Raw genomic sequence first — 15,766 nt, forward strand, 5'->3', positions numbered from 1 at the left:
GGAATGCCCTTTAATCCCATCTTCAATGCTGTTCTTCTGAAGAGAGCTGGGGGCCTGTCCAGCCCGATTGATCGACAAAACCGGTTCGCCGCTAGTTCGGCGAGTGCGGTTTTGTCTCTCCCAATATCAGCAATAGAGTTATAATAACCGAGCCATGCATGATAGGCTGCTTCTTTGATGCTCAAATCAATTTTTTCAATTGATTGTTCAACCTACAGAATACATGTTGAGGAATCAAAATGAGAGTAATAATAATACAGGATAATAAAAGCAAACCATTAAGTGAAGGAGTGATGTGTGGGATGCATGATCTACCTAAAAAATTATTTCAAAAAAAATGATATGCACCATTAATAACATGCAGCTCCAAATATATATATCTAAAAACAAATAAACAGGAGTTAATATTACTGTTGGTGTTTTTCCAATAGATAAATTTACATACATACTGTACAATTCTTCCGTATTTATATAACACCCAAATTTTGGTATTTATGCTTATAAAACATTAGTGTCATAAAGGTATGCATGGAAAAGTATATTTCACTTTTAAAAAGGCAGTGATTGTAGTATTGTGATGTGATGTTAAAGATTTGGGGGGTTTGCATGTAAATATGAATGTTTTAAGTGTTAAATATGTAAATACATAAGAATTGTGTGGTATGTATGTAAATGCCCCTTTCAAATATTGTTATTCTAGTCAATAAGTGAGGCAATATATTTTTGGTAGCAACTTGGATAGAGTTGTTGGTCTGGCATATGATACCCGGTATCCAACAACAACGATAGAAGCAAAAATTATTACTAAAAGAAAGTCAACAGTCAGTTACAACCAACACCCTAAACCCTAAAAGGGAAATAACAACAAAAATGACGCACAAAACACGACTAGGGTGAATCTAAGGTAGTGATTGTGGTGGTGGTAAGATAGAAAGGTGCTGGACGGCATGAAAACAGCGGTAGGACAACGTCAACTTGCTGACTTGTGCAGCTGTGAGAAGCGAATGGCTAGAACAGACAAGAATCAGCAAAAAATAGGCTGTCCGTGGCGCCGGAATGAAGGGGACAGCAGCGGGTTGAGTTTCTGGGGGCATAGCAAGTATTGGAGGGTGAATTGGTGGCTGGGGAGGCTGGGGTCTGCCAGGCAACAGCAAAACCTTGCTGTTTGGGCAGTGGCAGCAGTGCAGGCGTGCTGGAACAGCAGGCGAACAGCAGCAAGAAGGGGTTCTGGGCAGCGTTTGTGGTGGAGGGTGTTGGGAAGCAAAGCGGGAATGAAGGAGAAGGGTAGACGGCGGCTGGACTGGGGCGGCAGTAAATCAGCAAGACATGCTGTGTGGGGCGATCTGCAGTATAGAATTGGCGGCCGCGAAGCGACGTAGGTAGGATGCGGAAGGGAATAGGGAAGATAAATATCAACTTAAGAGGAAGATACAGCCAGAGCACCACTTGAACCCTTGGATACATCCCTCGAAGGAAAAAGAGAGATGCCGGAGCTGTCTCGAACAAACATATGCCAAAAATAAGGATCCATATCCTAATACAACTCATATATAAAAAATAACTAGAAGGGAAGGATAAAAGTAAAGTTTCTGAAAAATAGAAAGAAAAAAAAAAGTTGCCTGGTTCGGTCTTCCCACGATTGCAGGAGCTGCGGCTCGCATCCCGCATCCAGGGCATAGTGTCCCGTGACAATATAACTGTGAGTCCAAGTACCTCCTAAGAATGTTTTAGAATGTCTCAAGTATAATGATAACGCATTCCAGGGTAGCAACACAATATGAAATACCTTAAATCCTTACCTAGCACTTTCCCTAAAGAACAATCGGTTGAATAATTTCAAAAAGAGTACATTTTAGCAATGCAAGGGTTGTTTGGTTGGATGCAAATCATGTTTGTTAGGATTGATTTTAAAACTCTCTCTCTCTAAACTCGAAGAGGGAAGACAAGGTAGAGAGTAATGGCGGAGATGATGATGGAAATGGTCACTAGATCAACTCAAATGAACATTAGCACAAAAAAAAGACATTTTTTTAATTAAAGTATAAATTTTATGTGAGTAGACTATTTAGATAGAGGCATTTTAGTCCCGGAATTTATAAAAAAGAAAAATTAGACTACAAACTATTTTAATAGGGGTTAAAATAGTCCTCATTGCGGACTACTTTAACACATATTAAAAAATTTGGGGACTAAATTGACACTTTTATAAAATTTGTGACTAAAATAAATCCTTGCAAAGAGTTTAAGAACCATTTTAATACTTTCCTCATTTTGTATGTAGTTACAAGTTATAAAATTATACTTGTGATAATAAAGCTATTTTGCACCTTTTGTTTTACATCTGAACCAAGCTCGGGTAGCTGGCACCTCTCAATGGGGAGATCTTTTATCTCGTTTATGAAATATTCCTCCCACGGCGCAAGCAACAGGATGCCCTTCCCAGTCTTGCCCTCACGGCCTGTTCTTCCAAGTCGATGTATGTATTGTTCACGATCTGTAGGAATCCCAACCTGAGGACCAGAAATGTTCTTACTAGCTGGAAAGCCAATAAAAATTAAACTCAGAATAAACCAGTATAATCACATGGCACACTTGATTCAAAAAGAGATTTCACCTACTAGGTTATTTAGCATCAGCAAGTCCTTTAGAACTACATGTTTTACACAAAAGAAAGCCAGTTAACATCTAAATCAATGGAGAAACAACCGAAAAAAAACTGACATTTACATATATACAACACAATTCTTATGTATTTACATAACAAACATCTAACTTTCATATCTGTAGCATAGCACTCGAATCTAAAACATAAAAAAACCTCTATTACTAAATTTTAAAAAGTGAAATACACATTTTTCATATATAGGTTTATGATAACAAAGCACCATAAATGTAAATATGAAATTTAGGTGTTAGATATGTAAATACGTAAGAATTCTGTAGTATGAATGTAAATTTTCCCTAAAAATAAAGTTCTATACCCTATATTCATCCAGGTGCTATTTTCAAGTGTGCATTAGTTGTCTGAAATGAGCCAATAAGAAAAGATCACAATATATTAGTCTACTCAACCCAGCAGATATGTCTGCAATTTGGAGTGAAGCAAATTCAAGTTAATCAGTTTCAAGAATGTACAACATGCCCGCGCTTATGTGTAGTTATTTATTATATAAAACAAAAGCACAACCTAACATGAAATCAATAAATTCAAGCCAAATTTTAGCAATTCAAAAGAAAAATGACCAACCCAAGGGGATGATAAGAATTTGATGGCTTTACAACCTATATGAAAAAAAGCACATAAGAACAAATATTTTGGAGTAAAGAATCAAGTTATGCGGTAAAAAAGTTACAAACTTGTATCACAAGCGTAACATCAGGATAGTTCATTCCACGAGACGAAACATCGGATGTTACAAGAGTCAGACATTTAGCTTCGCGAAATTCCTCGGAAATTCTTGTTCGATAAAGTTGAGGTTTTCTGGAATGCATCTCCCTAACGTTCATTTTTAAGTCTCGGAGTAGGACATGCATGAATGCTGTTACCATAGCAGTTGTGCAAAATACAATCACCTAAAAGCACAAAAGCAGTATTCATGGGGCCTTAAATGCCTTTTTAACTTCTTTTGCAGATATTTAGAAAATAAAAATTACGTTACCTTGTAATCAGGAACTTTCATTGTGTGCTCATTCAATAGTTGATAAACCAGATGAAAATGGAGTTCATGTGGTGCAACAAGGAACAACTGCACAACCTACAGTTTAAGAAACTATTTCACGTGAATCAACTCTAAAATTAACTTTAAATAGCGCAAGGTTAGTAATTAATATATTTGTCAATGAAATAAATGAAGATCATTCATAACTGAATATATTTTAATCAAATACGCATAAAGATCCATATCAAATTGGTTGATAGAAAGGTTTACATAAGTGTTCAAGGGACGCCCCTTAAGACACCTCATTATTAAGCACCCAAAACCACCTCGAAGCTGGTCTAAAAGAAACTAGGCCCTTTTTTTCTCTTTGAGAGAGACTGAGATGATTGAGCCGAAACATAAGATTAATACATAATTTTTTAAAAAAAATCATGGTATATAATCTACCTAATATAACTAGCCTGATAGAAAAGTGGGGAGGGGGGTTGGGGGCTGTTGTTGACAAGTATTAACTGCATGATGAGTCCACCAATCACGGAAAGCACAGCAAGAAGGAGAAAAGCTGCAAGCAAGGATGATTGCATGCAGGAGGTGTACTGTGAGGTTGGAGACTAGCGACTGCATGCATTCAACTGTGAGCAGGTAAGTTTTCTTTTATTTTTCTTCCAAAAAATAATTTAATTATTTAAAGTGTTTTATTCATATTCTATTTTTAAAAAAAATCTTAATTTCAATTTAAATATTTTAGGGAAAATTATATACCTAGCACCCAATTCTTTGGATTTATCCCCAAAGTTTCATTAGCACTCTACCTATGGATGAAAAGATGGATTTGACTATTAAAAGGTTATAGTGAGTGCTACTTTTCGTAAGGTATTTGTAATTATGAAAGTTTTAGTGCGAGATAGGTAAATATGAAAATTTTATTGTCATCTTCTCTCAACTTCATATTTTTAGTTTTCTTTTATTTTGTGAAATTTACACACCTAGCACACAATTCTTGTGTATTTTCATATCTTAATCTAAATTTCATATTAACATACATGACTATGGTGCTTTAAACCAATGCATGAAAAGGTGTAATTCACTTTAAAAAAATGATAATAGTGGTATTTTAATGTGATATTAAAGATTTGGGTGCTATGTGAGTAAATATGAAGGTATAGGTGTGAGGTATGGAAATAAATTAGAATTGTGTGCTATGCATGCAAATACCCCTTTAACCTTCTTTTTTCCTTCTAAACTTTTTTTTATTTTTTTAGTATAACACAACTTTTTTATGTTCATGGTTTTATTTTGTTTTTTAGTAGATACTTTTTCATTCTTTTTTCCTTTCTTAAACTATTTTTAACTGCCTTTTTTTTATTTTTCTTGGGGTTTATTTTTTCTTTTAAATGATTACATTTTCATCGACTTTTAAACTTACGGCTTTTTTCAACTTTTTAGTTCAAGCCATACAAAGAGATCTGCCTTGAGGCTTAGGCGTCATCTTGCCAATGCAAAATGTCTCAGTTGTCAAATTATCCTTTTAAATCTTGGTATATAAGTATGATGTTCTACTACATTTGGCTATCCATGATTAATGCAATTGGCACCCTAAAGTGTTAAATAAAGGCTGCAAAAATAATGCTACATATTACAAATGTCTTACAAGTAGACATTAACACAGCCTTTTAAAGATACTGATTTCTTCTAGACGATATTTCTTACATGATATCATAAACTTGAAAATCTGGGCAGCAGCATGTGAAACCCTGATTATGCAGTTGACACTAAAGAACAAAATCACACCTCACACATGCAAACATATGTATTACTGTTATTTTTTCATATGTAAAACAATTTAAAGTAGAGATGATCGTTTCTTAGTTTATACATATTGATAATAGGGGAAAAAAAACTTAGATTTGCAACATTAGCTTTTGTCACTTCGAAAAGCACCAATAATCTGCTGAAGAAAGGAAATGTTTAAGGGACTCAATTAAGCCAGAATTCTATACAAGCCAGCAATCAAAAAGAAAAATGTGCAGGAAAAAGCTACCATAATTATAATGAGAAATAAAATAGGCCAATCAAGCATGTTTTTGCAACCCATATGTTCAACATCCCCGTTCAGTTAATTTTTGCTGAAAATTCACAAAAATCAATCTGAGAATGATTTGCCAATTAATTTTTGACCGATTACAACTTATGTTGCAAATTCACAACAATCAACCTGAGATCGTGGTTCAAAAGAGCCATTAAGAAGAAAATTATGCCAAAAGGATCAAAATCATCATTATGAATTTCCATATCATTTATCAAGTTTCCGCACAAAGTTATATTGAACGTAATGCTTATGTAAAGATAATATTTTACTAAAGCATCAAGGAAACAAGTAGAAAATGGCTTGTTTTTGGCATGGTGTCTGCTCAGTGAATTTATCAAAAATTACAGATGTATTAAAATGGTGATAAATCAAACAATAGCAGGTAGGGATTTAGAGCTAAACCTTGTCATGGGTTTCAACATTTCCCAAACCAACAGTATCAACAAAGAAGTGATCCCGTTTCAAAACAAGCTGAGATATGCGGCGCACCTGAAATTCAAAAATGTATTGCATTTCGAGAGTAACTTTTTTACCTTTAAAAATATTAAAAAATTGTGAATTAAACATTTATTACTTCTTTAGGAATTGTAGCTGAAAACAACATTGATTGCCTCTGACGTGGAATGCAATCAACAATTTTCTCTATATCTTTTCGAAACCCCAAGTCCAATAAGTGATCAGCTTCATCAAGTATAAGCATTTTTAAACCCATCAGACGAACAGAGAATCCAGATTTGTTCTCAATATGATCCAACAGCCTACCAGGAGTTGCAACTATAATCTGCAAATATGTTTCATGAGAATGTAATGATGAAACTCAACTCCATTTAGATATCAAGAAACCCACATTGATTTTGTGGGAGGACATTCAAGCAACCGGGAGCTACTGCATTTACACAGAGAAAATAATACAAAGATGTAGTTGGCTTGTTTCGATTAGGAAGAATATTGATAATTGACTATATAAAATCAAACAAACAATATAAAGTAAGCTACATTACATAAATAGCATACAATTCTTATGTATTTTCATATCACTAACCAAAACTTTCATATTTACACAAATAGCACTCAAATCTTTAATATCACATAAAAAATAGCACTGCAATTTTTAAAAGAGAAATACACCTTTTCATGCATAGATTTGACACACCAAGTGTTGTGTATGTAAATATGAAAGTTTAGGTGTGAGATATGTAAATAAATAAGAATTGTGCGCTACATAGTAAACTTCCCAGATAGAAAATGAGAAAAACCTGGCAGGGATTCTCCTCGAGACGTTTCTGGTCAAGCTTGAATCTTGTACCACCAATAAGCGTTTGCAGACCAACTCCATTGTGGTATCTTAAGAGGACATTGGCCTCAGCAGCAAGCTGAATTGCAAGCTCCCTTGTTGGCGAAATAATGAGTACAAGAATTGGAGGAACACGGCTAGTTGAGTTGGTGCTCGAAGCTCTCACAACTGCCTCAATTGCCGGAAGCTGTTTATCAATATAATGAATTTTAAATAGTTCATGAAAGACAAACTGAACTTATACCATAATAAAGCATGGATAAAGTACCAGAAAAGCTGCTCTCTTTCCTGTGCCTGTTTTTGCTTTAACTAAAGCATCCTTGCCTGTTCAAATATAAACTTAGTTTCTGATAAATAAATAAATGGACAATATAATCTTAAATAGAAGTAGTTGAGTGTAGTGTAGTCCACCTGAACAGAATTAGCTGAGTAATACCATATATTTTCCTCAACTAGAAGATTTATGTACAAGCCATGATTATGGTATAATATCTTAAAATATAACAGACATTTTAAATTAGGGGATTTTACATACATGGCACTTAAAACATCCCTATTTACATATCTCACACTCCAAACTTTTAATTTACAAATAAAGAACCTAAATTACGGCACGTCTTCTTCACCTTTACCTGTTAAACTTCTCTTCTCCATTTGAATTCGCGAAAAATTCATTTTCCAATCTGCAAGAATAAAAGCCACATGCCCTCCCTTCACTTCCTTCAAGAAGAAAAAAGACACCACCGGCATGCAACAGTAACAGCAGCTCGTCGTCACATGTCATGAGAGCATTGCTTTGCCAGATTAATCTTGATAAGCTATTAGCAGAGAATCAAAAGAAAATTCCTTCTCTTTCCGCAAATGGCCCGAATCACGGCTGCATAGGACTTTTTTTCCCTTCATCTTCCTCCATAGAGCCTTGCCAAGGCCTCTGGCGGATCCAAACTCACGGAAAATCTTTCATCCTTCTTAGAGCTCTGCTCCTGTCTTCTTGTTTTCTCGCCTTCATTTGTTGTCTTAATCACATTCCACACAAGAGTCATCCTCTACATTTTTTCAATTTGGGAGAGATTGGCTCGCCACATTGATTGACGGAGCTGTTCTTGTCGATTGGAGAAGGAATTTTTTGTGAATTGAAATGGAGAAGTAAAATTAACGGTGAAGAAGCGGGCCATAATTTGGGTGCTTTAGTTGGAAATTAAAAGTTTGGAGTTTGAGATATGTAAATAGGGATGTTTCGAGTGCCATCTACCTAAAATCCCCTTTAAAATATCAACAACCACATTTGGAAGAGAAGATAGATCATCGAGATGTACATGATTGCTTTTCTATATTAACTTGAAATAAATAAGTAGCTGCACGCAAGAACAGTTGAATAATCAATCAAATTATGTTCCAAGATGTGTAAGGATGAAACAATAACTAAAAAAGATCTATGAAAGCTATTTTCAATATGTGCTTTAAAAAATTGGTCATTAGAAGTTGGTATGAGTTCCATTTAGTTTGGAATTGAGTACTCCAATGAAATAGCCTAATGTACAAGGTTGATAATTTAGACTTGCAATGCGATACTCTTGCAAGGCGATACTTGTTCATAATATTTACATAGCCATCGTTCTTTCATGAGAATATCAAAGCCATTTTTAAATGTCTCAGAATTTTCAATTAAAATGGCAGAAAATGAATGTTAAAGTTATTAGGTGAGACACTGGTAATATTTTTATGGAAGATTTACATGCATATCATATAATTTTTATCTATTTACAATTTACATATCTAACACCTAAACTATGATTTTTACATCAATGCCACCTTACTTATGCCTAAAAATGTAGTTTCAATTTTTAATAGTAATAGTGGTATTCTTGATTTGATATAAGATTTCAGAATGATAAATGTAAAAATTTAAGTGTATGTGTTAGATATGTAAATACATAAGAATTGTGTGGTATGTATGTAAATGTCCCTATTTTTATTTCAATGCTCAACAATATTGGAGTGTTAAATAGCCAAATAGGAAATTTATACATCCACTGGTTTTGCTTTCCCTACATAGGAAGAATCCCTACATGGGAAGAATCGAAGATATGGGGATACTGATAAATTTTTAGAAGATTTCAGAGTCCATGTACGGTCAAGCGAGGGATAGCAAAATCAAAATTTTGCTAAAAAGAAAGCTTCTAAAGTGGAGACTAGTAAATAATTTGCAACCAACCAACCCTATCAAGCTATGGCCGACCAAGTCATTTAGCAATGCAAGACAATTGTTAGAATCTCTTGCATATTTACAATTTACACATCTAACACCTAAACTTAGATTTTTACATCAATGCCACCTTACTTATGCTTAAAAATGTGTGTTTCACTTCTTAATAGTAATAGTGATATTTTTTATTTGATATAAGATTTCAGAATCATAAATGTAAAAATTTAAGTGTATGTGTTAGATATGTAAATACATAAGAATTGTGTGGTATGTATGTAAATGTCTCTATTTTTATTTCAATGCTCAACATTATTGGAATGTTAAATAGCCAAATAGGAAATTTATACATCCATTGGTTTTGCTTTCTCTACATAGGAAGAATCAATGATCCAAGGGGATCATGATAAATTTTTAGAAGATTCCAGAGTCCAAGTATGGTCAAGCAAGGGATAGCAAAATCAAAATTTTGCTAAAAAGAATGCTTCTAAAGTGGAGACTAGTAAATAATTTGCAACCAACCCTATCACGCTATGGCCGACCAAGTCATGGTGCAATGAATCTCTTGCATATACTAAGCATTTTGAAAATTTAGTAGTTAATCGAATTTTGAATTCATGTTTCCAGAAGTTCTCAACTTCTCTTAAAAATAGAGAACAATTATGGCTTACATATTTTCAGGATTTTATCTGCTTTTCCAAAATTTAGAAGTTCCTGACAACTTTCAAGACGTTAGCTCCTACTTTGATGATAATTTTGAATTTGAATTCTTGTTGCCAGATAATTCTCAACTTTTCTAACAAAGAAGGGACAATTAGGTTAATTGTAATGCATTATTTGATATGATGAAAACCGGGTGTAAAATAAAAGAAATGGATGGTTATTAAAAATTAGTTGTTTGGTACTGATTAAAAGTCAATTTTCCAAGTATTTGAAATTCACTCTTTAGCTCATTTTCAATGAATTTGAAATTCGCCCAATTTTCGCTAAATTTCAAAAAACCACACAGATTGAAGCTTTGTCTATCACTCCCACCAGCCACCACCGCTCGTTGCTCGCCTTTGTTAGCCTAATTTTACATTGATTTCATTTTTTTCAAACCAAACAAAAAAAATTAAAAACTTTTGCATTTATTTTACACCGAATCAAACAACTAAAATCTGTTTTAAATATTTCAGCTACAATGCATTCTTTTTTCAGCAAACCAAACAGCCCTTAAGTTTTAAATTCAATGAATTATAAATTCAACTTTTCTAATAAAACCTGCCCTAGTGTCTCTCTCTTTTCCCATTATATATGATGAAGTTTGACATATCAAAACCTTTAATCACACCAGAAATATGCAGTTGGAAGTACTATTATGCAATCTTACATGTGCACATCCCCATGGCTTCATGACTATGGGCAAAATACTTCTAAGGCAATGAAGTCTAAATACCAAAGAATCAAAAATCAAGGAAGTCAAAATTATGTCTCAACCTTCCAAACCTTTCACTATGGAGTCAGAGAAATATCAGTAAAACATGCGAGGGGCAAAAGAAAAAAAAACAATTACTTGTAGCTAAGCAATAATTATTGTAGCTAAAATTAAAAAAAAAAGTAAAAATGAAATAACTAACCGCATAAGCAGATATGTTTATATCTTTTATCATAAATATTACTAGGAATTATGCAAATAAAAAAAAAATGTAGTTGAGTCCTCTACATAAGCTCACAATTTAAACACATACTATGCCATACCATCCAGGCATACTGGAAGTGCAGCTTCTTGCACAATCGTCATGTTAACATATCCGGAAAAATTAAGGGCCTGGATGGTTAGGGGAGAAATGTTGTACTCATCAAATCTGAAATTTAGAAAAAGAAATCAGTACTAAAGCATCGAGGATGAAACATAATAAATAGCATACAAATGAGCAGAGGAAACATAATAAATAGCATGCATAAGAACAAAACAGATGCAGCACATACGAGCAACAAAATGAATGATTGAACGAGTGCTTTATAAGATTTTGATAAATTTTCCGCAAACCAAGATCATGATGCCCGGAGGTCATTGATCATTATCTTTCCTTTTTTTAAAATTTTGAATGAATAAAAGCCAAGTGTACAACCTTCGAAACATAAAGACGTCCTTAAAAAAAGTAGAGAGAATTAGAACAATCTAAGTGCTATTTTATAGAAAATTTTAGCCACCTCACAGCAAAATTCTTGAGCATTAAATAAGCAATGAACTGAACTCATCGTTTGCACTCATAAAAATATGTCAGGGCAAAAAAAAAAAAAAAAAAACTAAAGAATGTCATTTTTAAATTCTAGGGCAAAATAAATTTAAATTATATATTGTTGATTTTGTGGTATCCACACAATGACACAAATGTCTTGCAAATAGTAATGTGAAAAGTCGTCAAAATTTGAGAAGTTAAGTCTTAAAAGTAAAAAAGCTAAGCAATTCAACCAAGCTAAAAAACTTGGAGATATAAAATATCTATAGTAAAGCAAAAGAGATCAAGAATCTCTATTCAACTTTATTAAGGTTGAAGATTAAAAATTTTCCTTGAAGATTTAAACATCCAAAAAATAAGAAATGTTATTTTTCTAATTTTATGTTCCAGCCACTACCATAACTTCATTGGGTTGTCTGACCAACTATCTGACCATAAAATCAGCTTACATAATGGATCTTCCTAACGTGAAAAGAAATTAATCATCCAATATTGATGCAATTTTCAAAATTTTTGCTCCAGTCTCTACCATAACTTTCGTCGCCTAAGTCATAACTTTAATTTATATATAATTATTAAGATTCTAAACATCTCCTTAAATTTTACATATTTAAAAATAAAAACTTTTACAATCATTTGGCATTTTTTTATTCTTCAAAATTACATTAAAAGTTTTACTATCAAATAAAATTAAAATCACAAATAAAATTATCAATATCGTGGAACATCTCATAAGGATGTAAAACTAAACATTAATACATCTTCTGAAGAGTTACTCCTAAAATATACCTCATTATTTTATTCATTAAGCTCTAATAAAAAAAAACTGTTGGATTAATCGACAATATACCTCATTGTAATCATTGAATAACTTCTCAAAATAGAAATTTATTTTCTAACTAGGATCATATTTTATATTTGGTACATTTAGGGTATATTTAGGGCAGTCATAGCTATTTGAAGAAGTAGTTGTGAAGCTACTGCAGAAAAAATTATTCTTCGAAAAGTTGTGTTTATTACAACATTTTTTTTTTTTCATGCAGACCACTTGATTCCTACGTTTTCAACATATGTTACATGGCTTGTACATAAAATTTGAAGTTTGGGTGGTTGATGCATTAAAACATAGGAATTGGGTGGTAGGCAACTACATCTCCCAAACAAAAAAAAAATTATTTTTTTTGATATAGAAAGCAATACATGAAAGCTTTAACCGAAAGGAACCCAATAATGGACATCTTTATTGTTCAAATTTAATACGTCAATAAAGATGTTAAGAACAATGAGATAACGAAAACAAACATCTAAACAAAACATCAACAGGTGGTAATCACTCGATGATAGAAATATTATGTTTTGGCGAACAAGAGATATCCATCTAAAACCCCAGCAGCCATGGCCACGTAAAAAGATTCAAACCATGCAAATTAATTACACCATAATTGCAACAGGTTTGTACCTGAAATCTGAATTGTAATTTCTTTGTCGCATTACCTCTTCTGAGTAAGAATGGATCCTTCATCCACCTCCTGCCGATTGATATCGTTTTTAACAGAGGCCCTATTCCTTAACTCTTGATGGAATTCTCGTATATCTCTGGACCAGTCGCTCTCCTCAATATCAGGCTTAGGAGGCCTCCTTTTGTCCATCTTGACATCATAGTTCCTCAAAGCCGCCCCACTCAACATCCTCTTCCTATAATGTCCTCCATCTCCACGGTTTAAGTCCTTCTCAGAATCCTCCTCGTCCAGACTAAACCTCGGAACTCTCAAACCTTCAACTCTACCCTGAAATTTATTCAACAAACCCCCCTCAAAACGAACAAAAGAGTCGTCCTCGCCCTCGTCGCTGGAAAAATTCCTGCTCCACTTAGAGTAATTCCTGCGATGATCAAATGAGCCGATCGACCCTCTTTTTTCCGTCACAATCTTTCTAAGATCGAGAGGTCGCGGAGGAGGAATATTAGAAGGACGCGCATGAGTCCTGGATTTGATTGGACCATCATCCTCGTTCCAGAGATCCTCAGCGCCCTCTTTCATGAACCTATCGGCGAGGGCCCTGATATGATCCTTCGACGACATTCCGCCAGCGCTTGAGAAATCATCGGAGGCCGATTTTGCAGAGAATTTAGCACGGATCTCACTTCGGAGCCTCGCTTGATATATCTGTTTCTCCTGCTGTAAAAGGCGGTGCTCCTTCTCCCTGGCGAGCTTCTCGTGCATGCGCTTGTACTGCCACTTGTTGAGGCCGCCGGGGAAAGTGCGTGGGCCGCCGCCCATCGTGCGGATAAGGGAGAGGTTGCATAGGAGCTTCGGGAGCGATTTGGAGCGATGGCGGAGTGCGGAGATGGGCATTGCTGTGGAGGTGAAGGTGAAGGTGGAGCAATGTGTATAATTTTGTTTCTGGAAAGTAACGAACGGTGAGCTCAACTCGATTATTTGATTAAAACTTTTTTTATGTCTATATTTTAAAAGAAAAGGAAGATTTACATGAATATAACTATGGGCTGTAAAAAAATATTATATTATATATAGTGCAGCCAGTGCTGGTCTATTAGTAGAACAGACTTTTTGAAGGTGTTAAGTTCCCTCATATCATGGGTTCGAATTCACTTCTGAATAATTTGCCGAATAATTAGACATAAGAGTGTGGCTGAGGGTTCGTAGAATAGCCTTCGACCATTCTTTAAATATATATATATATATATATATATATATATATATATAATATATATGTGTGTGTGTGTGTGTGTGTGTGTGTGGAAGTTTAAATCATAACAGTGTCATGTGGTTCTCTATTTTTTATTGCAAGTGCATATTTGGATATAACATCTGCATCTACTTTTGTTAATTAACTTAAATGAGTTAATTCAAAGCCTAACGCAAACCAAATATGAATAGTAATATATAAATACAGTCTGTAGGAACATATTGTTCATGAGTAATTTCGAGCACGAGTCAATTTCAAACCAAAGGCGCTCAAGCTCGGATCATTTGCAGGCCTACATAACCCTTCAGCCTAATCATCTTAGGTAAGCCGTGAGGGGTTGTTGGTAGCCGGTATTAAGCAGAATTTACCCATGATTTAGGCTAAATGCTGAGATTTGGATAATCCCAAAATCATGTTCATTCACCGTAAAATCTTATGAATCGGAGGATTTGTTTGTGGTTTGTAATTTATTTTTATTTAGTATGATTTTAGTTAATATTAATTTATATATTATCAAAATTAAATATAATTAGATAAAGTTATATATATATATATATAACAGTTTCTTTATTAATCATTGAATAATATTAAATTATCATACAAAAAATAATTAGTTTATAAAACAAACAGCTGATCGGGATTTATTGGAATTTAATTACTAACATTCTAAGCAATTTTTAGAACTTAACCTCTTTAAAATTTGATAAATCTGAATTTACAATATTTAGTAATCCCATTCAAACTAAATCCAACTTGCAACCAAAGAGCCCCTTACTTTTATTTATGTTTTTTTTTTACTTATATAAAAAAAAAGTGTAATTCTTTTTATAAAAATTAAATAATACTATTTTGAGATATAAAACATTTAGATAATATTAATGCAAAAAAAAAGTAAAACTTAAGTTATAGATTAAATTTATGACTTGATTCATGTTCATAATGTGGATGGCTCTTCGCATTAAAACCAATTTAAATGATACTGAGTTCAAAATTTGGCGGCGGAGTTGAAACACACGAGCAGCTCGAGCTCGAGCTCGAGTCAACTCGGCTCAAAACCCCGACAAACATAATACAGTACATCCTGGTCTACTAAACCAAGGGAATTTAAGGAGGAAAACATGCAGCAGCAGGAGAAGCCAGCCAGATCCTATAAATGAGGAGAAAGATAGGAAAGACGAATGTGTATAATTTCATCAATTTGTTATCTAGGATTTACACGAATAGCACACTAAATTTTAGAATTTACATATTTAACATCTAAATTTTGCTGTTAAAGTACAAACCACCAAAAATAATAAATTAAAATAATAATAAAAAAAAACAATCCTTTTAACATACACGATATGAGTCTCCAATGTAATAATGGTGAAAATGGCGATCGAAAAATAGCAATTGTGTAATATCACACAAAAACATTAGAATTTGCATGTTTAGCACCTAAAATTTGTTATTTACGTACAGAGCACCCAAAATATTAAATTAAAATAATAAAAAAAAAACTCCCGTTTTAAGGGATTTAACCTTCTTCCTCTAAAGAAGCGCAACATCAACAGCAGCAGCAATAGCAAAAAAGAATGGGGCATTTAC

At 33.7% G+C, this 15,766-nt stretch overlaps 1 protein-coding gene across 1 annotated transcript; it reads right to left on the reverse strand.

The window, feature by feature from the left end:
• Window positions 1-2: 2 nt before the first annotated feature.
• LOC110022703 (probable DEAD-box ATP-dependent RNA helicase 48) lies at window positions 3-13,837 on the reverse strand (the record flags this gene model as incomplete). The annotated part of the gene is made up of 10 exons (XM_020721775.1): window positions 12,965-13,837; window positions 10,986-11,092; window positions 7,311-7,366; window positions 7,005-7,229; window positions 6,323-6,529; window positions 6,151-6,237; window positions 3,660-3,755; window positions 3,358-3,573; window positions 2,328-2,510; window positions 3-212 (listed from the first exon to the last, which is right to left on the reverse strand). Coding segments are annotated over exons 1-10 (2,247 nt in total), but the record flags the coding sequence as incomplete, so codon positions are not given.
• Between the last annotated feature and the right edge of the window lie 1,929 nt (window positions 13,838-15,766).

This window comes from Phalaenopsis equestris, unplaced genomic scaffold, assembly GCF_001263595.1.
Source record: "Phalaenopsis equestris unplaced genomic scaffold, ASM126359v1 Scaffold000202, whole genome shotgun sequence".
Classification (NCBI taxonomy): Eukaryota; Viridiplantae; Streptophyta; class Magnoliopsida; order Asparagales; family Orchidaceae; genus Phalaenopsis; species Phalaenopsis equestris.